Source organism: Corylus avellana, chromosome 1 (genome assembly GCF_965113065.1).
Source record: "Corylus avellana chromosome 1, dhCorAvel1.hap1.2, whole genome shotgun sequence".
In the NCBI taxonomy this organism is placed as follows: Eukaryota; Viridiplantae; Streptophyta; class Magnoliopsida; order Fagales; family Betulaceae; genus Corylus; species Corylus avellana.
Window position 1 is genome coordinate 11,342,690 of NC_142490.1, and position 24,946 is coordinate 11,367,635.

General features: G+C 35.1%; 3 protein-coding genes and 1 pseudogene across 5 annotated transcripts; all 4 read right to left on the reverse strand.

Moving 5' to 3' along the window:
* Positions 1 to 214: 214 nt before the first annotated feature.
* On the reverse strand, positions 215 to 2,818 carry LOC132171561 (uncharacterized). 2 transcript variants are annotated; one of them, XM_059582916.2, is made up of 7 exons: positions 2,716 to 2,818; positions 2,600 to 2,639; positions 2,325 to 2,531; positions 1,488 to 1,805; positions 1,011 to 1,172; positions 571 to 654; positions 215 to 485 (listed from the first exon to the last, which is right to left on the reverse strand). In XM_059582916.2, the coding sequence occupies exons 1-7, from the start codon at positions 2,805 to 2,807 to the stop codon at positions 375 to 377; spliced, it is 1,014 nt and encodes a 337-aa protein (XP_059438899.2). In that variant the 5' UTR covers positions 2,808 to 2,818; the 3' UTR covers positions 215 to 374. The 2 variants fall into 2 exon arrangements, with proteins under 2 accessions (XP_059438899.2, XP_059438898.2); XM_059582915.2 differs by having other exon boundaries at positions 2,597 to 2,639.
* Positions 2,819 to 5,052: 2,234 nt separating this feature from the next.
* On the reverse strand, positions 5,053 to 7,817 carry LOC132171909 (uncharacterized). Its single transcript, XM_059583322.2, has 6 exons — positions 7,774 to 7,817; positions 7,478 to 7,684; positions 6,667 to 6,978; positions 6,156 to 6,317; positions 5,370 to 5,453; positions 5,053 to 5,284 (listed from the first exon to the last, which is right to left on the reverse strand). The coding sequence occupies exons 1-6, from the start codon at positions 7,801 to 7,803 to the stop codon at positions 5,177 to 5,179; spliced, it is 903 nt and encodes a 300-aa protein (XP_059439305.2). The 5' UTR covers positions 7,804 to 7,817; the 3' UTR covers positions 5,053 to 5,176.
* A 2,946-nt stretch (positions 7,818 to 10,763) lies between these two features.
* Positions 10,764 to 14,388, reverse strand: LOC148587936 (uncharacterized; annotated as a pseudogene). The gene is made up of 5 exons (XR_015909161.1): positions 14,269 to 14,388; positions 13,958 to 14,164; positions 13,247 to 13,558; positions 12,703 to 12,864; positions 10,764 to 11,039 (listed from the first exon to the last, which is right to left on the reverse strand). The product of XR_015909161.1 is annotated as an uncharacterized LOC148587936 (transcript).
* Positions 14,389 to 20,262: 5,874 nt separating this feature from the next.
* LOC148587937 (uncharacterized) lies at positions 20,263 to 23,158 on the reverse strand. The gene is made up of 6 exons (XM_088518742.1): positions 23,033 to 23,158; positions 22,737 to 22,943; positions 21,934 to 22,248; positions 21,425 to 21,586; positions 20,633 to 20,716; positions 20,263 to 20,547 (listed from the first exon to the last, which is right to left on the reverse strand). Exons 1-6 carry the CDS (start codon positions 23,060 to 23,062, stop codon positions 20,440 to 20,442), a joined length of 906 nt encoding a protein of 301 aa, XP_088374868.1. The 5' UTR covers positions 23,063 to 23,158; the 3' UTR covers positions 20,263 to 20,439.
* Positions 23,159 to 24,946: the final 1,788 nt, after the last annotated feature.

Genomic DNA, 24,946 nt, shown 5'->3' on the forward strand with positions numbered 1-24,946 from the left:
TCAAATATGCCCTATGGAAAACACATGAGCAACCACCACATCTACAAACTTCTTAGTTCGGGGATGGGCCGAGCCATCGGGCCAGGTGGTTGACAATCTTAATGGTCCTCCTCTGCTCATACCCAGTGAAAAGGTTAATCAATCTTCATAAGATTTATAACAGATATTGCTCTGCTTTTATCTCTGATAAACATTTGCTAGTCTAGTGAAAGCTTATTTGATTTTCATAAGATTTACACCAATAATTGTTAATAGAAATAAACACATTATGCAGTTGATTGCTTTCATTTGCAGATTTTAATTTCTTTATCATATTCTGATACAACGCTAGTTTTCGCACATGTAAATCTTCTACCCAAGAACAGCCACTTATTTCACTTGGCTAAAAGAGACCCTTCCATGACAGAAACAGCTTTTCCTTGCAGGAGGACTCTCTGGTTTTGTTCATCCAAGTGAATGTTCACTATGCCACCCCTACCTGATGCCTGAACAAAGCAAACAATATGATTAATATGACAAACACAAAGATCAGATGTATGAATTTGCATACACTAGAGAAGATTCGAGTACCCAATATGCAACAAAATCACACTTCCCCAGCTTTTTGCTCCAATATGGTGCTAAGGCACAATTAGCACTCCCACAAACATGATCCTGAAAGACAAGTGATATATAACAAAATAGGAAATCTCATTGATTCCATCTCAATTTTTGACAATAACAGGAAGAGGGGCTTCTTTTAATCTCATTGATTTAATGACAAATAGATATAAGAGTTGGTCAACTATTCAACACATGAAGCATGTTGAATCATGTTCAACACATGAACAATCTCATTGCTTTGGATCTACATCTGACTTGTTGAATCATGTCTTGACCGAGATGTTTGGTGTTCATTCTCAAAATCAGAAATATATTGTTAATGCAATAAATAGATGAATCTGAGGTTGATTTATGGCATCAAGTGCTTGAATAACATTATGTTGAGACCAAATGCCAACATGTTTTACCTCATTGACCCTAAATTTTGGGCAGAAGAATCGACTGTAATAGTCAAATCCAGACTCTGGCGGAGCAGCCCCTGAAACAATTATCCCCCTTCCAGGGCATTTAAGTACCGCATCAAACTGTGGCTGTAGTTCTGCAACATTTTCTCCTGATGGGAGTATGACCTGCAAAACATGATAATCTTCATTTTACATACAAAATTTTCATAAATCAGTCAAAAACAGGCATTTTTTGTCCTTTAAGAATCGCATAGACACTCAAGAATAGTCATATTCCAAAGGCAACAGATAAAAACGAGTCATGATTCCCTCTTGGCTCAACAAATAATACACAAAAGTTGTTCATATCACTCGTTTTAAGCAAATATAAAGCTCTCTTGAAGAATTTTCCATGCTATTTCACTATTATAGTTATGATACTATGAACTATATGTATCAAACAAAAACTAAATCACTGAGAAAATGGTATGGAGGCATTACAATGAGGTCATCTTCTGTAGTTGTCCTCTTTATATCAATCACAGAAGCGGCATTGAGGGCTTTGGAAATTGAAGAAAACTCAGTAGGATCAAAATCAGTTATTGGGATGGTAGGAAAATCCAATTCGATAAAAAAGCTCTCTTGTGATTCATCATTCTGAATAATTGAAGTCGAGCCACTGGATGTCTTGATTTCTGGAACCTTTCTAGCAGTTAAAATTCCAGAGGCTGTAAGAAACTCAACAATGTTGGAATTGATCAAACTAGTTGCAAAGAGCGTGTGTGCAGCAGCCAATGTAGCATGACCACAAATCTTAACCTGCAAAAGGGTATTAAATAGATGCAGTGTCAATTACTCAGCAGTGGGCTGCTAAAAGATTTATTTTTAACATGCAAATAAGGGTGCGTTTGGACTGCCATTTCGCAAAAATAATCTGTGTTTTTAAAAGATATTGCAAAACGTAAGGCGTTTGGCATTGAAACCGATTTCGCATAACAGATTAAAAAGTACTTTTTAATCTGTTATGTTTTACCAAACGCTTTTGTGATTTTAAAAGTAGCGATTTCAAAAATGTAATTTTTAAAATCGCACTTATTAAAACCGCAATCTCAAATGGACCCTAAATCATGATTAAGACGTTTAATGCTAACAGGGTATGTTCAAAAATTTTCTTAAAAGGCTACTAACCTGCAAGTGCAAGTGGCATTTAACGGAATTTGTCAAATACTTTAACCGAATTTAACTCAAAGAACTAAATTGAAACCTCTTAAGTTCACTTCGATAAACAATTTGAAATCACCATGTTTTATTACAGAGTTGACAAATGAAAGTACTTACCTCGGCGACAGGAGTGAACCATCTGAGACGGAACCTGGGAATGGGCGGGTCAAGAGGGTCCGGCAAAGTGAGCCGACTCAAGTAACACGTGGTGGGGATGTTGAACTCGGCCGCCACCGCTTGCAACCACTGATCGTCTCTCTCTTCTTCCAACAAACACACTGCCGCTGGGTTCCCCCCGAACGCTGTGTCAGTGAACGCGTCCACCTGTCCAACCAAAACCCAACCAGTCACTTCACAATTCTCATCTTTATGAGAGAGACAGAGATTACCACATGGTACTCGACTGGTTTCTTTGCCGGATCGGGAAATCTCCTGCAAAAAGCTTGGACGGTCAAGATTTAAGAACAGCAATTTTACACTAAAGGAAATCAAGTTTACTGGTTCTGACCGGTTCGTTGCACGACTTTCCATTTTCTGTTTTCCGGTGGAGTATGAAAGAGAGAACTCTACAAAGTACCTTCCTGGAAGTGAGAAATCCATTCAAGCTCTGCCAAATCATCCTTATGTGAAAACCCAAGAAATAAAAACAGATTATTTTTCTAAATTTAATAGAAATAAATTAAAAAATAATAATAAATATAAAATCAGTCTATGCGGTTGACATAAATTACAAATCACTTTCTGTTGTATATGAGATATGCCAAAAAAAAAATTTAACACTCAGAGTCAAATTCCGTTAAAACATTTGTCAGATTTCGTTAGATGTCACATCAGCGCCGATAAAATGACAACACATGTTACTTTTAAAAAAATTAGTTTCTTTTAGTTTAATATATTTTTATTTTTATTAAGAGTGACACGTGTTACTATTTTATTGGCACTGACGTAACGTATAATGGAATTCATCAAATGTTTTGACGGAATTTGACTCCAGGGACTAAATTTTATTTATTTATTTTAAATATCTCAAAGACCTTTGAGTTCACTTTGATACGACATGGAGCGATTTATAATTTAGCCCAATCACTGAATCACATAGACTGATTTTGCATTTATAAAAAATAAAAATAAAAATAAAGCAAAATTCGTTTTCTTATTAGAAATGTCAACGTCTGCTTGGACAATCAAACATTTTTTTTTTTTTTTTTGACTTGTCTACACAAGAGAAGATAAATGGAGAAGAGATTCGAACTAATAACATCCGCTTCATGAGGCGTGATCCTCAACCAATTGTGTAACACTCCAGTCTCATATTGGGAAGATGAGAAGAAGCCCACATAGAGTGAGTGGTTTATAAAGATAGTTATGAGTGTTAAGTCTCACATTGCCTAGTTACAAGATGAAACTGGGCTTTATAATGAATTATAGGAAAGCTGCAAGTTGACTAATACTTTTGGAGTAATAGCGCAGATGTGGCTAGAGCTTTTTCTTGTATCGGTACAAGTGATATTAGAGCCACCTAGTAACGCCAGGTCATGTGGTACTAGAGCACTGGATGACATGACCCCGATGAGGACGTCAGAAATTTAATAGGGGGAGTTCATAACACCCCAGTCTCATATTGGGAAGATGAGAAGAAGCCCACATAAAGTGAGTGATTTATAAAGATAGTCATGAGTGCTAAGTCCTACATTGTCTAATTACTAGGTGAAACTGGGCTTTATAATAAAATCTAGGGAAGCTCCAAATTGATTAGTCCTTTTGGAGTAATAGCACAGATGTGGCTAGCGTTTTTCTCTAGGTCGTTACAAATTGAGCCACCGATCTAACATACTTTCTTTTGGTCCATACTTTCTATTTTGTATTGACTTTCAACTAAATTTAATTTGGAAAAGCTCAGTTTTCTTTGTATTTTTTCTCTTAAAAAAACAACTGACGAGCTATAATTTGAATAACATCAGAAAATCATGTTTGATGTAAGAATTTTTAATGTGTAATATTCTATGATGGCCTCCCTTCAATATTATACGAGATAATAATAATTAGAGTGATATTACTATTTACACTCATTTATTATACTTATTTTATACCGGAAGATGTGACAAAGTATAAGTGACTTCTTTTTCTTTTTTTTTGGTTTTAAGTGACTAACATAGAAGCCACTTAATATACAATGGTTCATGACAATGAGTTTCTCCATCCAAATTCTCTGACAAAGGAAGCAATAATATAAGAAGACAAATCTGACAGAAGTGTGCCAAGCAAACGAGGGGTGCGGGGCCGCTCCAACTTCGATGGACATCCCCCCTGAAGGCAAGTACAAAGTTAACTAGGATGTGATTGTTGATGTAGTTTATGGGCACATTAGTATTGGGCTCATTGTGAGGGATTTTACAGGCAAGTGATTGCTGCTAAAATCCTAACAGAGATGGGAAATCTCGAACCGATAGTAGCGGAAGCCTTCACAACATCTCAAGCGGTGGCTTTTAGTAAAGACCTGGGCCTTCGACACATCATTCTAGAAGGGGATGCACTTTAAGTAGTAAATGCTCTTAATTCTACTAGTCATTGCTTTAGCCGTTACAAATAGCTTGTGAAAGATGTAAGGACGACTATTGCTGCTTTATCTAGTTGGCAGATTGTACGCATCTACCGGGAGGCAAATTCTGCATCTCATGGCTTAGCTAAGACTGCGGTTAAACATGACATAGATGATATTTGGCTAGAAGAAATTCCTAGCTGCATTTGTGATTTAGTTTTATTAGAGCTATCTACTCTAGGTTATTGATCAATTGAATGAAAGCCGATTATTTTTCAAAAATTTACACAAAGTAAGTTTATAACAAGACAATAAAGCAGTTCTAGAATTTGAAATTTCATGTTCAATTCCAATTCCAGTGGATTCTCCAAACCAATATCCATTTATTTTGATTGAATGTATATGGATTTCAAGTTTTAACCCCGAATCTCTAAACTAAAAGAGACCCTTGCATGACAGTAACAGCTTTTCCTCGCAGCAGCACTCTTTGGTTTTGTTCGTCCAGATGAATGTTTACAACTCCACCTCTGGGTGAGGCCTGAACAAAGTAAACAATATCATCAACATGATAATTATAAGGAATAAAATGATTGGTTTGCTTGCTCTAGAGATGGTGAAAATACCGCATTTGCAACAAAATCACACTTTCCCAGTTTTTTGCTCCAGTAAGGTGCTAAGGCACAATGTGCACTCCCACAAACAGGATCCTGAAAGACACATGATATGACTTTATAGCATAAACCACACAAGCTTTCTTCAGTTCCAGGCACTTAATGAATAAGTCAAACCGAACCGAATTATCGAGCAATAGATATAAGAACTCATCAGCTATCCAACATATAAAGCACTAATTCCTGAACATGGTGTAATTAGCAAGAGGGAAAAGAGCTGTATGCAAAGGATATGGTGTTAAATAACATCTCTGGTTTGTTTTTGGCAATGGCATCATAATCCTGTTCTGCAGGCTATGATTAGCACATTAAATTGGCCTTATAAAAGTCCCTTCCACAATCTGTTGAATCATTTTTCTAAAGAGATGTTCAGTTTGATGGTAACAAAATCAGATTCAACCCCTGAACTTGCTTATGCTCCCCTTTGATCAAGTGCTATTTCTATAAAAAATAATAATAATAATAATAAATTATTGAGTAGGAAAAACTTGACTTGGCTTCAATAGAAGACAAGTTCTACCAAAGCTAGGATCAGAAAGAGAAGATTCACTTTCCGGAATTCCAAGTGACACGATTCCTTCAGAAGCTAAAGTTGAATGATTAAAGTCTCCTTCAGGTTCAGTTTAAGAGATCGAATCAAAGTCATCAATTCAACCATTCAACAGAGATTTATTTATAACATCATGCACTTCAAAGACATTACAATTGCTTGATATCAAACGCTCACATATTTTTTACCTCATTGATCCCAAATGTTGGGCAAAAGTATCGGCTATAAAAATCAAACTCAGACCCCGGGGGCGCAGCCGCTGAAATAATTAACCCCTTTCCAGGACATTTCTTTATAGCATCAATCTCTGGCTGTAGCTCAACCACACTTTCTCTTGATGGGAGTACAAGCTGCAAAATTGGTAAGCTTCACTCTTGAGTATTTACAAAGTATTCATAAATCAATAAGAAAAAAAAAAATTGCTGTTTTCTCATTAAGAATCACTTAAACAACTAAGGGTTGGTAGATATATTCCAACCAATCACACATCCAAATATACACATTTTAGCAACAGACATAAAACAAGACATGATACTCACTTGGGTCAAGGAATGAGGCATAGAGTAGTTCATGTCATTCTTCATCAGCAAGCAATTATCTTTTCAAAATTTCTCAATGCATATATCACTTATAATAATTTCGATGCTAAACAATGTAAAGAAGAAAAAGAAAATGAAGGAATTGGATTGGAGCCATTACAAAGAGGTTCTCTGAAGTTGTTGTTATCTTTATATCATGCACAGCAGCCCCATTCACGGCATTGGAAATTAACGAAACTTCATCCGGACTAAAATCGGTTAACGGGACAGTTGGGAAATCCAGTTCGACGAAAAAGCACCCTTGTGTTTCACCATTCTGAATATCCAAACCATCCGATGTCTTGATTTCGGTAACCTTTCTAGCCGTTAAAATACCGGATAGTGTGACAAACTCAATAATGTTGGAATTCACCAAACCAGAAGTAAACAATGCGTGTGAAGCTGCCAATGTAGCATGACCACAAAGCTCAACCTGCAAAAGGGTGCCAAAAATATCTAGTATTTATTACTTCTGATCAAGAATTTAACCTCAATTAGCTTACAGATCAAGACTCACACACCAATTAGAAACAAAACAATACTATTAATAGTATCATATCACTATATAAATGAATTGAACTAATGGTAATATTTTCAATTTTCTTACTACAAGGGAAAATATATAATTTAGCCCTATAACTAAATCTAACTGTCGTAATGAACATAAATCACATACAAATAAAATCATAATCGTATCAGAATTTTAAAGAAGTCTAAAATTAAAGCAATAACTTTACCAAAAATACAAATTTTAAAGAAAGTAAGGCAAAATAAGAATACCCACAAGGAAAATACTAACATTTAGGTCCTAGAAAGATTGAGATCTCTGTTCTTCCTATATTTTCTTTTGCTAACAACCAAAGAGAGCACTTTGAAGCAAAATCTTTTTTCTGATTTTGTTTTTGATATGAAGTGGAAGTGAAAGAACTGACCTCAGTGACAGGAGTGAACCATCTGAGACGGAACCTAGGAATGGACGAGTCAATATGGCCCGACTCAGTTAGCCGAGTCAAGTAACAGGTTTCGGAGATGTTGAACTCGGCCGCCACTGCTTGCAACCATTGCTCATCTCTCTCTTCTTCCAACAAACACACAGCCGCCGGGTTCCCCTTGAACGCCGAGTCAGTGAACGCGTCCACCTGTCCACCACCCAACTCAGTATCCCATTTCCAAGTACAATAAAATACGCAGTAAGAGACACATAGAAAAGCAAGAGACAGAGAGCTACCACAGAGTACTTCACGAGTTTCTTCGCCATGTTTGAGTTCAAGTTCGAGAAATGGAGTCAACAGCAGCCGGTGCATGATTTAGTTTTCTAATTAGAAGAATAAAGAGACGTGTTAGAGCATCCATTGTAGGAGGAGCCAAAAAGAGTTGGTGAAAAAATATAAATTTTTATTTTAGTTAATTATTTTTTATACACACTATTTACTCTATTCTCTATTTTTTTTAAATATTATTTTGTGTGAGAGATTGTGAAAGAAAGAGAGAGAGAGTGTGTGTGAGAGAAAGAAAGAAAGAGAGAAAAAATATCCTCAATGACGAAAATACCCTTAATAAACAAAAATTTTAAAAAAATAAATAAAAAATTCAGGGTGTGAAAATTTTTTTTTTAAAAAAAAAAATATTAAAGAAAATATGTATATTTTTTGATTTATTGAAGTATTTTTGTCTTATTGAAAAAAAAAAATTATGGTCATTTTTGTCTTTTTGCTGGCCTTTGAAGGAATATTATCAATTGTTTGGTAGTTTATGAGGAACATTGTTGCAATTGAAAATTTGAGAGACATTGTCAATTGATAAATAGTTTGAAAAAGGTATGTGAATTTTTCTCAAAAAAAATAATAAAAAACTTTTATATTATGAATAGTGAATAACTTTTGATAATTGAATAAATTAATACTATGCGTGACAACAAAAATTATAAGTTATATTTATATGTTTTAAACAATAATTAAATTTTGTCGCATTATTTATATTTTTTTCAACTTCATTTTTCAATCTTACCTAAACCGAAATCTTAGCTCCGCCACTCTAATAACAATCCAATGCCCATGCATGTTAGCAAGTAACACGTCATCTTCTTCTTGGGTTTTTTTTTTTGTAGGTAACAAATCATCTTATTTGAGTGGCACTCGCGAAAAAAGTCATGAGAGGGATAAAAATGTGTCTCTTCAAAATTGATATAATTTTTAAAATTATCATTAAATTTGTAATAGATTAATATTTAATTTAAAAAATTACGTCAATTTAAAAAAAAAAAAAAAAAAACGAAAACGTTTAGCATTAAGCAGAGAGAGAGCATGAGAGTTTTCTTCCAAATTAGATTAAAAGAATTTCCTCTAATCTAATTTATAAAAATGACATATGTCCTCTACATGTGAGAATCACATGTAGACAGGGGCGGATCCAGGGGGGGTCGAGGGGGGGCATCCGCCCACCCTCAACTCTCAAAAATCCCCCCTAGTATGGTAAAAAAAATTTTATGTCCTGATTATGCCCCCTTCCTCAAGCTCTGGCCATTTTATGCTCCGTTGAAATTTAAAAATTTTTAAGAATTTGAATGTTGCAGTCTTGCAGAAAAATGAAATGTTGAAAGCTTGAAGATGATGAACAGTTCAGTTTTCAAATGCACTGTTTTTCATTTGACAATTTTGTACAGGTGCAGCTTGCTTTGGACTTTGGAGTGGAAAAAATAATATTATAAATTAATAAAATTATAATATGTTGTCATTGACACAACACACAAGACAAAAAAAAATTATGCCTCTTGGGGATACGTGTAAGACAAGTCCAAGGCCATGGGCCAAGGGGGCAGGCCAGGCGTTAGGCCTGCCAAGCTGCAAATTCGGATCCGGATCTCCTTTAATTAGGAAAAAATTAAAAAAAATTTCAATTGAAAAAAAATTGAAAATTCTCCAATTGTTAATCCTGACCCTTCATTTTAAATCTAATGGTCTATAAAATCATTTAAACCTCGGTAAAACAAAAGCCACCATTTAATGCCTAAGTTACCTACATTGAGAAAGATATATTCAAGACTATCAATAATGAAGAAATCATGAAGCGATTCTAAGGTATGAAGACTCGTCGAGGACAATTGCCTTAGTGCTAGTCGTGACAAAACAAATTGTAAGTTATATTTACATGTTTTAGAACATAATTAAAATTTTTGTTGAATTATTTACTTATTCGGCTTGTTATATTTTTGTTAAACTTTATTTTTTGTATTCATTTAAAAATAAAAAATAAAAAAATAAAAATAAAAAACCATGCCCCTCATGGACGAATTTCCTGGGTCCGGGTCCGCCACTGCATGTAGAGGACATATATGAGACAACATTCAGTATATATATATATATATATATAGAGAGAGAGAGAGAGAGAGAGAGAGAGGTAATAGCCTAGCTTGGAAGTGATTCATATGCCAAAATACCAATACAAACAGAACTGAAATGTTTCACAATTATGGATCAGACAATTGCATTCACTTCCAACAAGTGTAGGAAAGGCTCCAATCTGATTTATTTATGAGCATTATGATCTATGAAGCATTTACAAATGGCCAATATAAATTCATAGTGAAGAATCACTCATGTTTTATTTGGAAGTCGAAACCAAACTAGGCAAAACTGGCAGCAACAAAATGTTTACAACGAGATTATTTCTCACGTCTCTTGCTGCCAACTCATGGCCAGCCTTGCCGCCTCCCACCAACCCTCTCAGCCTCTCTCCTTTACCCCTCCCTCACGCCTCTCTCTCTCTCTCTCTCTCTCCCATTTATCTTCGGTGGAATGGAAGAGAAAATCCATGCTAATATTGCTACTACTGCTGCCAGTGTTAAACATTACATCAGCCATATCAGCAACCGGGAATTCAACTTTCATTTTCTCACTATCCATGAGATGATCCATATCATAACTATCCAGCCTCCACTATGGGACTATCTAGTTAAGTAGTTAACAGGGGAAGCCACTTAAAACACGTAATGTTGGCTAATGTGAAATGGGTGTAAAGAGTAACAATACTTTAATAATTACGTATGGTTCCAAACCAAAACTTACACAAAGTATGTTTATAACAAGACAAGAAAGCAGCTCTAGAATTTGAAATTTTATGTTCAATTCCAATTCCAGTGGATTCTCCCATCCAGAAATATCATTTTATTATGGAGGTATAATACATTCCATATGGATTTCAAGTTTCAACTCCAAATCTCTAAACTAAAAGAGACTCCTGCATGATAGTAACAGTTTTTCCTCGCAACAGCACTCTTTGGTTTTGTTCGTCTAGATGAATATTTACAACTCCACCTCTGGGTGAGGCCTGAACAAAGTAAACAATGTCATCAACATGATGAAAACAAGGATTAAAATGATGGATTGGTTGCACTAGAGATGGTGAGAATACCGCATTTGCAACAAAATCACACTTTCCCAATTTTTTGCTCCAGTACGGTGCTAAGGCACAATGTGCACTCCCACAAACATGATCGTGAAAGATGTTAGAATATTAATTAAATGATTAAGTTCACTACTTCCCATAAACTTAAGCTTTTGCAATAAGTAATAATTTAAAATGTTATCATAGCAAAGGTCCTAAGTTTGAAACTTGTCTCTATCATTTACCTCTCATTTTAATTAAATATTTCGTGTGTTAAACCTCATTTATTGAATGAGAGTTTGACTTTATATGTGAAGGGGGGTGTTATAATATTAATTAAATGATTAAATTCTTTATTTCCTATTAACTTAACATTTCGAGACAAGTAGTGATTTAACAAAAGACGTGATATTGCTTTATAGCATAAATCTCACTAGCTTTATTCAGTTCAAGATAATTAATGGAAGAGGGATTTTTTCCCATGTTGGTACATGCACATCTAGTATCACCAAAAGACTAATGATCCAAGAACTTAGGACCTCACAAAAAAAGGTCCAACGCTATGCAGATGTTTCATGTTTGAAAAGGTCAAAATCTCATCGAATTATATTGCTAGCAATAAGGATGCTTCCATAGCGGATATTCGGGAGTGCTCAAATGGTAGGGTTAACTGGAATGTCACATTTACCCATAGAATTCATGATTGGGAGGAGGCGGTCTTAGCATCCCTCTTCTCGCTCTTGTATTCGACCTCGATTCGTGGGGAAGGGGAGGATCGGATGTGATGGACCCCTTCTAAAAAAGGGAAGTTTGAGATTCGCTCTTTTTATAGGATGCTTGTCTCAAAAGAGTCCAATCACTTTCCTTGGAAAAGTATTTGGCGCACAAAGGCTCCTTCGAGAGTGGCCTTTTTTGCTTGGTCGGTCGCCCTTGGGAAATCTCTCACCTTGGATAATGTTCGGAAGAGAGGTATTGTGGTGATTAATCGTTGCTGTATGTGTAAAACGGATGGGGAGTCTGTGGATCATCTTTTTCTTCATTGTGGGGTAGCGCGCAAGCTGTGGGAGGTTATTTTCTCCCGCTTCAATTTGTGTTGGGTTATGCCTAGAAGTGTCAAGGATTTGTTTGCCAGTTGGTGGTCAAGTGGGAGATCTAGTAGTGCCGTGGTGTGGAAGATGGCTCCCCTTTGTCTTTTATGGTGCCTGTGGATGGAGAGAAATGCGAGATGCTTCGAGGATTTGTCGAGGACTCTTGAGGACCTTGTTCATTTCTTTTTGTACACTCTTTTCTCTTGGACTGCAGGCTAGCTTGCTCCTATAGTGATTAATTTTCCTGATTTTCTCTCTATGTTCTCTTCTTCTCTCTCCCCTGCTTAGTCGCTTTCTTGCATACTCCCTGTGTACTTGGATTGCGCCCCTCTGCGCTCTTTAATGCATTATTACTTATCAAAAAAAAAAAGAACTAGTCAGCTATCCAACATGTAAAGCATTAATTCCTTAATGGTGCAATTATCAAGAGGGAAAAGAGCTGTATGCAAAGGATATGGTGTTAAATAACTTCTCTTGTTTATTTTTGGGCAATAGCATCGTGATCCTGTTCTGCAGGCTATGATTAGCACATTAAATTGGCCTTATAAAAGTACCTTCCACAATCTGTCGAATCATTTATCTAAAGAGATGCTAACTTTGATGGTAACAAAATTAGATTATTGACGGAATAAAGACACACAACAGAGATTATTTATAACACCATGCACATGATATATTTTACCTAGCTCATTGACCCCAAGTTTTGGGCAAAAGAATAGGCTATAAAAATCAAACCCAGACCCTGAGGGAGCAGCCGCTGAAATAATTATCCCCCTTCCAGGACATTTCTTTATAGCATCAAACTCTGGCTGTAGTTCAACAACACTTTCTCTTGATGGGAGTACAAGCTGCAAGATTGGTAAGCTTCACTCTTGAGTATTTACAAAGTATTAATAAATCAATAAAAAAATATGTTGTTTTACAAAGTATTAATAAATCAATAAAAAATATGTTGTTCTCCCATTAAGAATCATTTGAACAATTAAGGATTCGTAGATAAATTCCAACCAATCACACACCCAAATATACACATGTTAGCAACAGACATAAAACAATGCATGATACTCAGTTGGGTCAACCAATGAGGCATAAAATAGTTCATGTCACTGTTCATAAGCAAGCATTCATCTTTTCAAAATTTCTCAATGCATTTATCACTTATAATAATCAAGATACCAAACAGTGTATAGAAGAAAAAGAAAAATGAAGGAATTGGATTGGAGCCATTACAAAGAGGTCCTCTGAAGAAGTTGTTATCTTTATATCATGCACAGCAGCACCACTCACAGCATTGGAAATTGAGGAAACTTCATCAGGATTAAAATCAGTTAATGGGACAGTTGGAAAATCCAATTCGATGAAAAAGCCCTCTTGTGTTTCACCATTCTGAATATCCAAACCATCCGATGTCTTGATTTCTGTAACCTTTCTAGCAGTTAGAATACCGGATAGTGTGACAAACTCAATAATGTTGGAATTCACCAAACCAGATGTAAATAGTGCGTGTGCAGCTGCCAATGTAGCATGACCACAAAGCTTAACCTGCAAAAGGGTGTCAAACATATCTAGCATTAATTACTTCTAATCAAGAATTTGCGAGCTAAAGAAACAAAAAAAATACTGTTGATAGTATCATATCACCATATACATGAATTGAAGTAATGGTTATATTTTCAATTCTCTTACTACAAGGTAACAATATAATTTAGCCCTATAACTAAACCAAGCTGTTGTAATAAACATAAATCACATACAAATAAAATCATACTCTTATCACGATTTTAAAGAACTCTAAAATTAAAGCAAAATAAGAATACCCACAAGGCAAATTTACTAACATTTGGGTCCTAGAAAGATTGATTTCTCCGTTCTTCCTATATATTCTGTTTTGAAGCAAACTCTTTTTTCTGATTTTGTTTTTGATATGAAGAAAGAACTGACCTCAGTGACAGGAGCGAACCATCTGAGACGGAACCTAGGAATGGAGGAGTCAAAAGAGCCCGACCCAGTGAACCGAGTCAAGTAACAGGTTTCGGAGATGTTGAACTCGGCCGCCACCGCTTGCAACCATAGCTCATCTCTCGCTTCTTCCAACAAACACACCGCTGCTGGGTTCCCCTTGAACGCCGAGTCAGTGAACGCGTCCACCTGTCCACCACCCAACTCAGTATCCCATTTCCAATTACAATAAACACACAATAACAATTAAGAGATAGGGATACAGAAAAAGCAACAGATAGAGAGAGCGCTACCACTGACTACTTCACGAGTTTCTTCGCCATGATTGAGTTCAAGTTCGAGTTCCAGACATAGACACTGAAAAGAGAGTCAGCAGCCGCCGGTGACCGATCTAGGCAACTCTATCGGATAATTTTCAGATAAAAATTCCATCTAATAATTAACCAGATATTACTCAGTTCAAATAAAACGCAAAAGGATTTATTATTCAGTTCAAATGAACTGCATAAGATTCTAATTCGTTAGTTTTAGTTGATTTTGACAGCTTCAATACCCTTTTCTTTTTTTATTTATCATGAAATGAAAATCTCTAATTCAAATCCTCCTTTCCTGACACGTCAAAAACAAATGTAATTTTTTTTTAAAAAAAAAAAAAATAGTCATTTGATAATGTTATTAATAAAATGTTTTATAAAAAAAAGTATAATCAAATCACGGTTGGACTTTTTAAGTTATTTATTTTAAAAACCCCACTTTTTTATTTACAATTTAAAAAATTTACCAGTTTTTTAGAATTTTAGCTCTTCTAAAGTGACATATCACTGACGGCTCGGCCCCCCCCCTTCGAAAGGAGGCCTTTCAAATGGGATAATTCTTGGAATTTTATTTAAAATCGTGCGATCGGCATGAACTAGAAGTAAAATAATAATGCTAAATGTAAAATGGAATTATGTTCATATCATAAACGACACACATCAAAGATGGAGGATATGTCTTTATCGGACAACCAACACCTAAGATTGTACATTATATAAATCTATTTACAAGAAACCACCTAGTTGAAATTTCACATTATCCACTATTAAAAACAATATCTTCTAAAAAAAATAACATTGAAAAGTAAATTTGTTCTTATTGAGCCCTAAACCTAGCTACAATCAACTAATCTTGTTAATTGATGGAAATGAAACATTCACAAACTAGTTTTTTTTCAAATCTTTATATTGACATGAATCTGAGCTCCAGCCCAATGGAATCACCAAACTCCTTCCTTGGACATCCTCAGAAAATGTGTCATAGTGATACTTGGGAGCTCGGCGGCTCCCTTCTTCTTCTTCGTTATCCTAGTCATCTTCGAAGTCTCTGACTTTTTTGACTCTGAAACTGTCACCGAGGCCAAGTTGTAGAACTATTCAACGACAGAACTCCCTAGGGTTTACTACTTTGTCAAGGACTTCTAAAGCCTATAAATAGACCATTAAACCTCTAGAATAGACAGGCTTTGTAAGGAGAAGAATAGGAGCTCTTCAAGTTCAAGTCTCGAGTTTATTCTTTTCCTTTCTTTTCTTTTATTTTGTGAAGATGTTTAACATCAACTCTATGTATAACTAATTTATTTAGTAGGCTAGATTGAAGCCCTAATTATGTTTAATTAATATTTCAATATTGGCGCCTTTGTGATGATCTTGTTGTACTATTTAACTTGATTAAAACCTGCTTGCATGAATTCCTCATATGTGTGTGCCTGATCAACATATGCATGTAGTATGAACTAGTTAGTTAGATCAATTTGGATGACCGAGTCCTGGGTTTAACATAAATAACAAAAGAATCCACATCGCGATTCTTGGGTTAATCAACATGGAAAACCAGGAATATACACCCATGCCCTAGGCCTCGTGTGTTTGTCGATTTCCACAGAACATATGCTTTTCTAAAGAACAACTTAGTATGTACCATGCTAAATCCTTTAGAAAATAAAAGAGTTAGAGTATACACTCATGCCTAACTCGTTGCTTAGGAAAATCTATAGCTTAAGGAATATACACTCATGGCCTTAGGTTGACAAACATTAGATATGCATAACATGATCAAAGCATTGGCATATTGTTATATTAGCTGAAAATAATTAGTACTGGATATCAAAGCCCTACCTTTTTATCATTATCAACCCAATCAATCTTTGTTTTACTTAAGGAATTTATTTTTAAACGAAAATTCAGCAATCCTCGTGGGAATGATCATGTACTTGCACCATATACTATTATGTTGACCTTGTGCACTTGCAGGTAAAATGTACAATTATTTACCTATTAATTTATGTAGATATTTGCACAACAAGGAGATTAGCTGAAACATCAGGACAATGTAAGATATGTTTTAGATGAACAATAGTGTTTTGAAGTTTGAAAGAAGAAGAACCCGTAGGAGTAATGGGAAGAGAGCTACCATTGCCTACAGCAACCTGTTCTTCCCCATTGTATGGCTGTTGGATTGTGAGATTTTCCAAGTCAGCAATGATATGGTTATTAGCCCCACTGTCAACTAACCAATCATCATTTTCACGGAGAGCATTGGATTGAGCAGTCATGGCTACAAGCTCGCTTGGAGGGCGTCTTCCTTGGTAGGCATAGTCCATGCAATGATAGTAGTCAAGTGCTTGATGACTTGTCTTACCACAAATTTGACAAGGAATCCGATTAGTGCTATTAGAAAAGGTAGAATTTGTTTTACCTGAGATTGAAGCACGATTTGTTTGTTAAGGAGAATAGCCCTGACCACCAGGAGTCTTATGTGGTTGATTGCGTGCAGTGTTCTTGCTGAATTTGGGCCTGTGAGTATTTGGCTTTTGAGAATAAAGCGCAAATGAGGTGGTCTCATACTGTTTATTCTGTTGCAGTAGAAGACGTTCATGGTTGAGCAGGGCAGACTGAAACTGATCTAGAGGCATAGCATTGTTATTTGTAACAAGAGAGAAGGTAGTGATGAAGGCATTAAACTGAGAATTTAGGCCTCCAACAAGGTAAGAGATAAGATCTTCGTCGTCAATTTTCTTTCCAACAAGAGCTAGTTCATCAACAAGGGACTTGGCTTCTTGTAGATACTCAGAGCAAGTCTTAGTTCCTTGATGAAGGGTTTGTAATTGGTGCCGTAGTTGACTCATGCGTGTCCTAGAAGGGCATGCAAAACGGGTAGCCAATGCAGTCCACACCTCATGGGAGGTATTCAAGCCGTAGACTGTTAGAACCACTTTCTCAAAGAGACAAGTGATAAGCCAGCTAAGAACATACTGGTCTTTTCTTTCCCATATAACAGCTTCAGGATTGATAACATCATCCTCTCCAGTAGTTTTGGGAAGGAATTTAGGTAGGCATGGTTCTAAGCCATCAACGATGTTCATAAGACCTTGTGTATGAAGGATGGGATGAATCTGAAGGCTCCAGGCCAGGTAATTACGTTCACCCAATTTGCTAGGTGTAAAGCTAGTAAGATTGGGTATGAAGATAGTGTTTGTGGAAGAAGCCATTAGGTTGGAGGTGTTAACCTACAAAGGCTCTGATACCAAGTAAAATAAAATGAAGAGAAGAGATTTTGGCCAAGATGCATTCTGCAGCTTTATCATTGAACTTAAATAGAAAAGAGTTACACTTGTATTTGATCACATCAAGCTAACAAGATAAGCTTTGATGTGATAAGAAGATTTAAACAAAGAATAAGAGATAATACAAAGGATTACAATCAATCAAAAGAGAAGTGATACAAACAGATCACTCTTACAAGAGATAAGTAAGAGTCCTAGTAGAAAGATGGAAGAGATAAGAGTTTTCTGGCGGCATGTCTCTGGTACTGCGATCGAGCGCCCTAGTGAGTGCGCTCGATCCCACTCAGGATGATTTTGCACTTCGGAACTCTCCAGTACTGTGCTTGATCGCTCTGAAGTATGTGATCGAGCTCTCTTCTCTTGAGTAGCAGCAAATTCCTTAACAATTTATTCATTATTAATTTAGAAGTTACCAATTTAATGGATTTCTTATGATTTCATAGCCGTTGGAAATAAGTCTTGCCGCCATAAAACATACGAACAAAATCAATGGTAAACGTCTACTTATATTTATTCAACCCGATCTTGATTTACGGCCAATTAAGGGTTGGTTTGTGATTTTAAAAAGTGCGATTTGAAAATGTACAGTTTGAAGAAGTGATTTTTGAAAATGCAGTTAAGCGTTTGGCAAAATCGTGATTTGACCTTTAAAATTGCAGTTTAGCCTTTAAAAATTGTACATTTTCAAAAAAGTACATCATTACCTGCGAGTTGAAAATGAAAATTTTCCGCCTTTTTCAAATCATAATTTTTTAAAAACGCAATCTAAGGCTTAATTAGTAGCCAAAAGGGTTTATACATTCTAAGGACATTGATTATTTTGATACATAATGGTTAGGATTTCTTCAATAAAAACTTCGATAGCTTTAGCTTTTATATTTAAGTCTATCAAACAGATGTGAAAATAGCATTTTTAGGGCATCTCCGGCAGCTCTTTCAAAATAACTATATAGTTATATTTAGCATTTTCCCTTCTCCAACAAGCCTTTCAAAATGAATATTTTCAACCATTTTGCTACAGTAGATTCTACTGTAGCACATCTAAATTTTTTTTATTATATTCTCTCTCTCTTCCCCCTCTCCCCCTCTTATCCCTCTCGCCCTTCACTGAACCAAGCCATCTCTTGAAGCCTATGCTCCATTGCCCACCCACGGCCACTGAGGCACTAGCACCTCAACTACCAAACCGACTCCGTCGTTGCACCTTCTCCATCTCCACCACCAAACTAGCTCGTCTACACCAACATTTACAGTAGAAAAATCCGCAAAACCCACATACCCAATTCAATTCCTTCACCCAAAACATACGCCCAAAACCAAAACCAAAACCAAAACCAAAACCAAAGCCAAAATCAATCAAATCAAATCCCAACAACAAAAAGAAATGCATAAGAAGAAATCAAATCAAATCCCAAAACCAAAGTTGAACGAAAAAATTTATATTATTACCCTCATTTTACAGCTTAGACTCATAATGATCCACGTCAACCAAGATTTGGAGGTTGACTCCACCTTTTGCCTTGCATTTTCTTTGCCATTTTGCACAATTCTTCTTCAAAATTGTAATGAAATACAAAGTGATGCACTATTATAACCTGCTCTTATTTCTTAATTTACAACAATTACACTAAGAGCCTGTTTGAGATTGCGTTTGAAAAATAGAGTTTTCAAGTCAAAAAAAGTTTTTGGGCAAAAGTTTCAGTCAAAAGTGCATTTTGACAATTTTTAGACTTTTTGAACCCTTAAAAGGGTTTTTAATTTTTTTATCAAACGAGTACTTTTTTCTTCAAACGGACTTTTTGAGTGTTAAAAGTACTTTTAGGTCCCTCAAACGCAATCTCAAACAGACCCTTAGGCTTTTTGGACCCTTAAAAGTGCTTTTAATTTTTTTACCAAACGAATATTTTTTTTTTTTCAAATAGGCTTTTTAAGTGTTAAAAACACTTTTAAACCTCTCAAACACAATCTCAAACAGGCTTTTAATATACAATGGTTCATAGCAATGAGTTTCTCCATCCAAATTCTCTGACGAAGGAAGCAAGAATATAAGAAGACAAATCTGACAGAAGTGTGCCAAGCAAGCGAGGGGTGCGGGAGCACTCCAACTTCGATGGACATCCCCCTCGAAGGCAAGTACAAAGTCAACTGGGATGCGACTGTTGATGTAGTTTATGGGTACATTAGTATTGGGCTCATTGTGAGGGATTTAATAGGCAAGTGATTGCTACTAAAATCCTAACATAAATGGGAAATCTCGAACCGATAGTAGCTGAAGCCTTGGCAACATCTCAAGCAGTGGCTTTTTAGTAAAGACCTAGGCTTTCAACACATCATTTTAGAAGGGAATGTGCTTCAAGTAGTAAATGCTCTTAATTCTACAAGTCGTTGCTTTAGCCGTTACGGATAGCTTGTGAAAGATGTAAGGACGACTATTGTTGCTTTATCTAGTTGGCAGATTGTACACATCCACCGGGAGGCAAATTCTGCAACTCATGGCTTAGCTAAGACGGCGGTTAAACATGACATAGATAATATTTGGCTAGAAGAAATTCCTAGCTGCATTTGTGATTTAGCTTTATTAGAGCTATCTGCTCTAGGTTATTGATCAATTGAATGAAAGCCGATTATTTTTCAAAAAAAAAAAAAAGCGTGACATTAACTGATATGAAATGAGTGTGAGAAATGGATGTAAATTATGTATGGTTCCAAACCAAAATTTACACAAAGTAAGCTTATAACAAGACAATAAAGCAGTTCTAGAATTGAAATTTCATGTTCAATTCCAATTCCAGTGGATTCTCCAAACCAATATCCATTTATTTTGATTGAATGTATATGGATTTCAAGTTTCAACCCCAAATCTCTAAACTAAAAGAGACCCCTGCATGACAGTAACAGCTTTTCCTCGCAGCAGCACTCTTTGGTTTTGTTCGTCCAGATGAATGTTTACAACTCCACCTCTGGGTGAGGCCTGAACAAAGTAAACAATATCATCAACATGATAATTAGAAGGAATAAAATGATTGGTTTGCTTGCCCTAGAGATGGTGAAAATACCGCATTTGCAACCAAATCACACTTCCCCAGTTTTTTGCTCCAGTAAGGTGCTAAGGCACAATGTGCACTCCCACAAACAGGATCCTGAAAGACACATGATATGACTTTATAGCATAAACCTTACAAGCTTTATTCAGTTCCAGACACTTAATGAATAAGTCAAACCGAATCGAATTATCGAGCAATAGATATAAGAACTCATCAGCTATCCAACATATAAAGCACTAATTCCTGAACATGGTGTAATTAGCAAGAGGGAAAAGAGCTGTATGCCAAGGATATGGTGTTAAATAACATCTCTGGTTTGTTTTTGGCAATGGCATCAAAATCCTGTTCTGCAGGCTATGATTAGCACATTAAATTGGCCTTATAAAAGTCCCTTCCACAATCTGTTGAATCATTTTTCTAAAGAGATGTTCAGTTTGATGGTAACAAAATCAGATTCAACCCTTGAACTTGCTTATGCTCCCCTTTGATCAAGTGCTATTTCTATAAAAAACTAAAAAAAATTAAAAAAAAAATTATTGAGTAGGAAAAACTTGAATTGGCTTCAATAGAAGACAAGTTCTACCAAAGCTAGGACCTGAAAGAGAAGATTCACTTTCCGGAATTCCAAGTGACACGATTCCTTCATAAGCTAAAGTTGAATGATTAAAGTCTCCTTCAGGTTCAGTTTAAGAGATCGAATCGAAGTCATCAATTCAACCATTCAACAGAGATTTATTTATAACATCATGCACTTCAAAGACATTATTACAATTGCTTGATATCAAATGCACACATATTTTTTACCTCATTGATCCCAAGTTTTGGGCAAAAGTATCGGCTATAAAAATCAAACTCAGACCCCGGGGGAGCAGCCGCTGAAATAATTAACCCCTTTCCAGGACATTTCTTTATAGCATCAATCTCTGGCTGTAGCTCAACCACACTTTCTCTTGATGGGAGTACAAGCTGCAAAATTGGTAAACTTCACTCTTGAGTATTTACAAAGTATTCATAAATCAATAAATTAAAAAAATTGCTGTTTTCTCATTAAGAATCACTTAAACAACTAAGGGTTGGTAGATATATTCCAACCAATCACACATCCAAATATACACATTTTAGCAACAGACATAAAACAAGACATGATACTCACTTGGGTGAAGCAATGAGGCATAAAGTAGTTCATGTCATTCTTCATCAGCAAGCAATTATCTTTTCAAAATTTCTCAATGCATATATCACTTATATTAATTAAGATGCTAAACAATGTAAAGAAGAAAAAGAAAATGAAGGAATTGGATTGGAGCCATTACAAAGAGGTTCTCTGAAGAAGTCGTTGTTATCTTTATATCATGCACAGCAGCCCCATTCACGGCATTGGAAATTAACGAAACTTCATCCGGACTAAAATCGGTTAACGGGACAGTTGGGAAATCCAGTTCGACGAAAAAGCACCCTTGTGTTTCACCATTCTGAATATCCAAACCATCCGATGTCTTGATTTCGGTAACCTTTCTAGCCGTTAAAATACCGGATAGTGTGACAAACTCAATAATGTTGGAATTCACCAAACCAGAAGTAAACAATGCGTGTGAAGCTGCCAATGTAGCATGACCACAAAGCTCAACCTGCAAAAGGGTGTCAAAAATATCTAGTATTTATTAGTTCTGATCAAGAATTTAACCTCAATTAGCTTACAGATCAAGACTTACACACCAATTAGAAACAAAACAATACCATTAATAGTATCATATCACTATATAAATGAATTGAACTAATGGTAATATTTTCAATTTTCTTACTACAAGGGAAAATATATAATTTAGCACTATAACTAAATCTAACTGTCATAATGAGCATAAATCACATACATATTGTATCACAATTTTAAAGAAGTCTAAAATTAAAGCAATAACTTACCAAAAATACAAATTTTAAAGAAAATAAGGCAAATTAAGAATACCCACAACGAAAATTTACAAACATTTGGGTCCTAGAAAGATTGATATCTCTGTTCTTCCCATATTTTCTTTTCTAACAACCAAAGAGAGCACTTTGAAGCAAAATCTTTTTTCTGATTTTGTTTTTGATATGAAGTGGAAGTGAAAGAACCGACCTCAGTGACAGGAGTGAACCATCTGAGACGGAACCTAGGAATGGACGAGTCAATATGGCCCGACTCAGTTAGCCGAGTCAAGTAACCGGTTTGGGAGATGTTGAACTCGGCCGCCACTGCTTGCAACCATTGCTCATCTCTCTCTTCTTCCAACAAACACACCGCCGCCGGGTTCCCCTTGAACGCCGAGTCAGTGAACGCGTCCACCTGTCCACCACCCAACTCAGTATCCCATTTCCAAGTACAATAAAATACGCAATAAGAGACACATAGAAAAGCAAGAGACAGAGAGCTACCACAAAGTACTTCACGAGTTTCTTCGCCATGTTTGAGTTCAAGTTCGAGACTCAGACAGAGAAATGGAGTCAACAGCAGCCAGTGCACGATTTAGTTTTCTAATTAGAAGAATAAAGAGACGTGTTAGAGCATCCATTGTAGGAGGAGCCAAAAATAGTTGGTGAAAAAATATAAATTTTTATTTTAGTTAATTATTTTTTATACACATTATTTACTCTATTCTCTACTTTTTTAAAATATTATTTTGTGTGAGATAGATTGTGAAAGAAAGAGAGGGAGAGAGAGAGAGAGTGAAACAAAGAAAGAAAGAAAGAGAGAAAAAATATCCTCAATGACGAAAATATCCTTAATAAACTAAAAATTTTTTAAAAAAATGAATAAAAAATTCAGGGTGTGAAATTTAAAAAAAAAAAAAAAAAAATTCTTAAAGAAAAAATTTTTTTTTTTTAATTTATTGAAGTATTTTTGTCTTATTGAAAAAAAAAAAAAAATTATGGTCATTTTTGCCTTTTTATTGGTCTTGGAGGAGATATTTTCAATTGTTTGATAGTTTATGGGAAACATTGTCGCAATTAAAAGTTTGAGAGACATTGTTAATTGAGAGGTAGTTTGAAGAAGGTACGTGGACTTTTCTAAAAATAATAATAATAAAATTTTCTATTGTGAATAGTGAATAACTTTTGATAATTGAATAAATTAATACTAGGCGTGAGAACAAAAATTATAAGTTATATTTATATGTTTTAAAAAATAATTAAATTTTGTCGCATTATTTATTTATTTCATTATTTATATCTTTTTCAACTTCATTTTTCAATCTTGACTAAACCGAAATCTTAGTTTCGCCACTCTAATAACAATCCAATGTCCATGCATGTTAGCAAGTAACACGACATCTTTTTTTTTTTTTTTTTGCAAGTAACACGTCATCTTATTTGAATGGCAATCGCGAAAAGAGTCATGAGAGGGATAAAAATGTGTCTCTTCAAAATTGATGTAATTTTTAAAATTATTATTGAATTTGTAATAGATTAATATTTAATTTTAATAACATTAATTTTAAAAATTACGTCAATTTAAAAAAAAAAAAAACGTTTAGCATTACGCAGAGAGAAATCAAGTGAGTTTTTTTTCCAAATTAGCTTGGAAGAATTTCCTCTAATCTAATTTATAAAAATGACATATATTCTCTACATGTAAGAATCACGTGCTTTTTTTTAATTACAAAAAAAGAGTTTGAATAAATTTCACCCTTTCTATTTGAAATTACTCTTTCTTTGAATGTTTCACTCTTTCCTACTCTCTTTTATTTTTATGACACCTTAATTGGCTATTCTTTCATTGTCATATCTATTCTTATATGCCTTGTTTTTGTTATTATTTTTTTTTTTTTGATTAGATTGGACATCGGTGAACTCGATTATAATATATTTCTTATAGTAATTCTAAATGACATATTTACGTCCTTCTTGTGTCCTTTCACATAGAATTTATGATAAATCACTATTAGATTTTAATCCAATGACGATTTTAAATGACGTATCAATTTTAAGAAAACATCAATCTTCCTTTTAGCATTACTCTGTTTCTCAATGGCCATAAGATTGATTTTGTTGCTGATTTACATATAATGAAGCATCATGTTTTTAATGCTTGGTTTCATTAAATTATGTGAGACAACATTCAGTGTATATATATATATATATATAATAGCCTAGCTTGGAAGTGATTCATATGCCAAAATACCAATACAAACAGAACTGAAATGTTTCACAATTATGGATCAGACAATTGCATTCACTTCCAACAAGTGTAGGAAAGGCTCCAATCTGATTTATTTATGAGCATTATGATGTATGAAGCATTTGCAAATGGCCAATATAAATTCATAGTGAAGAATCACTCATGTTTTA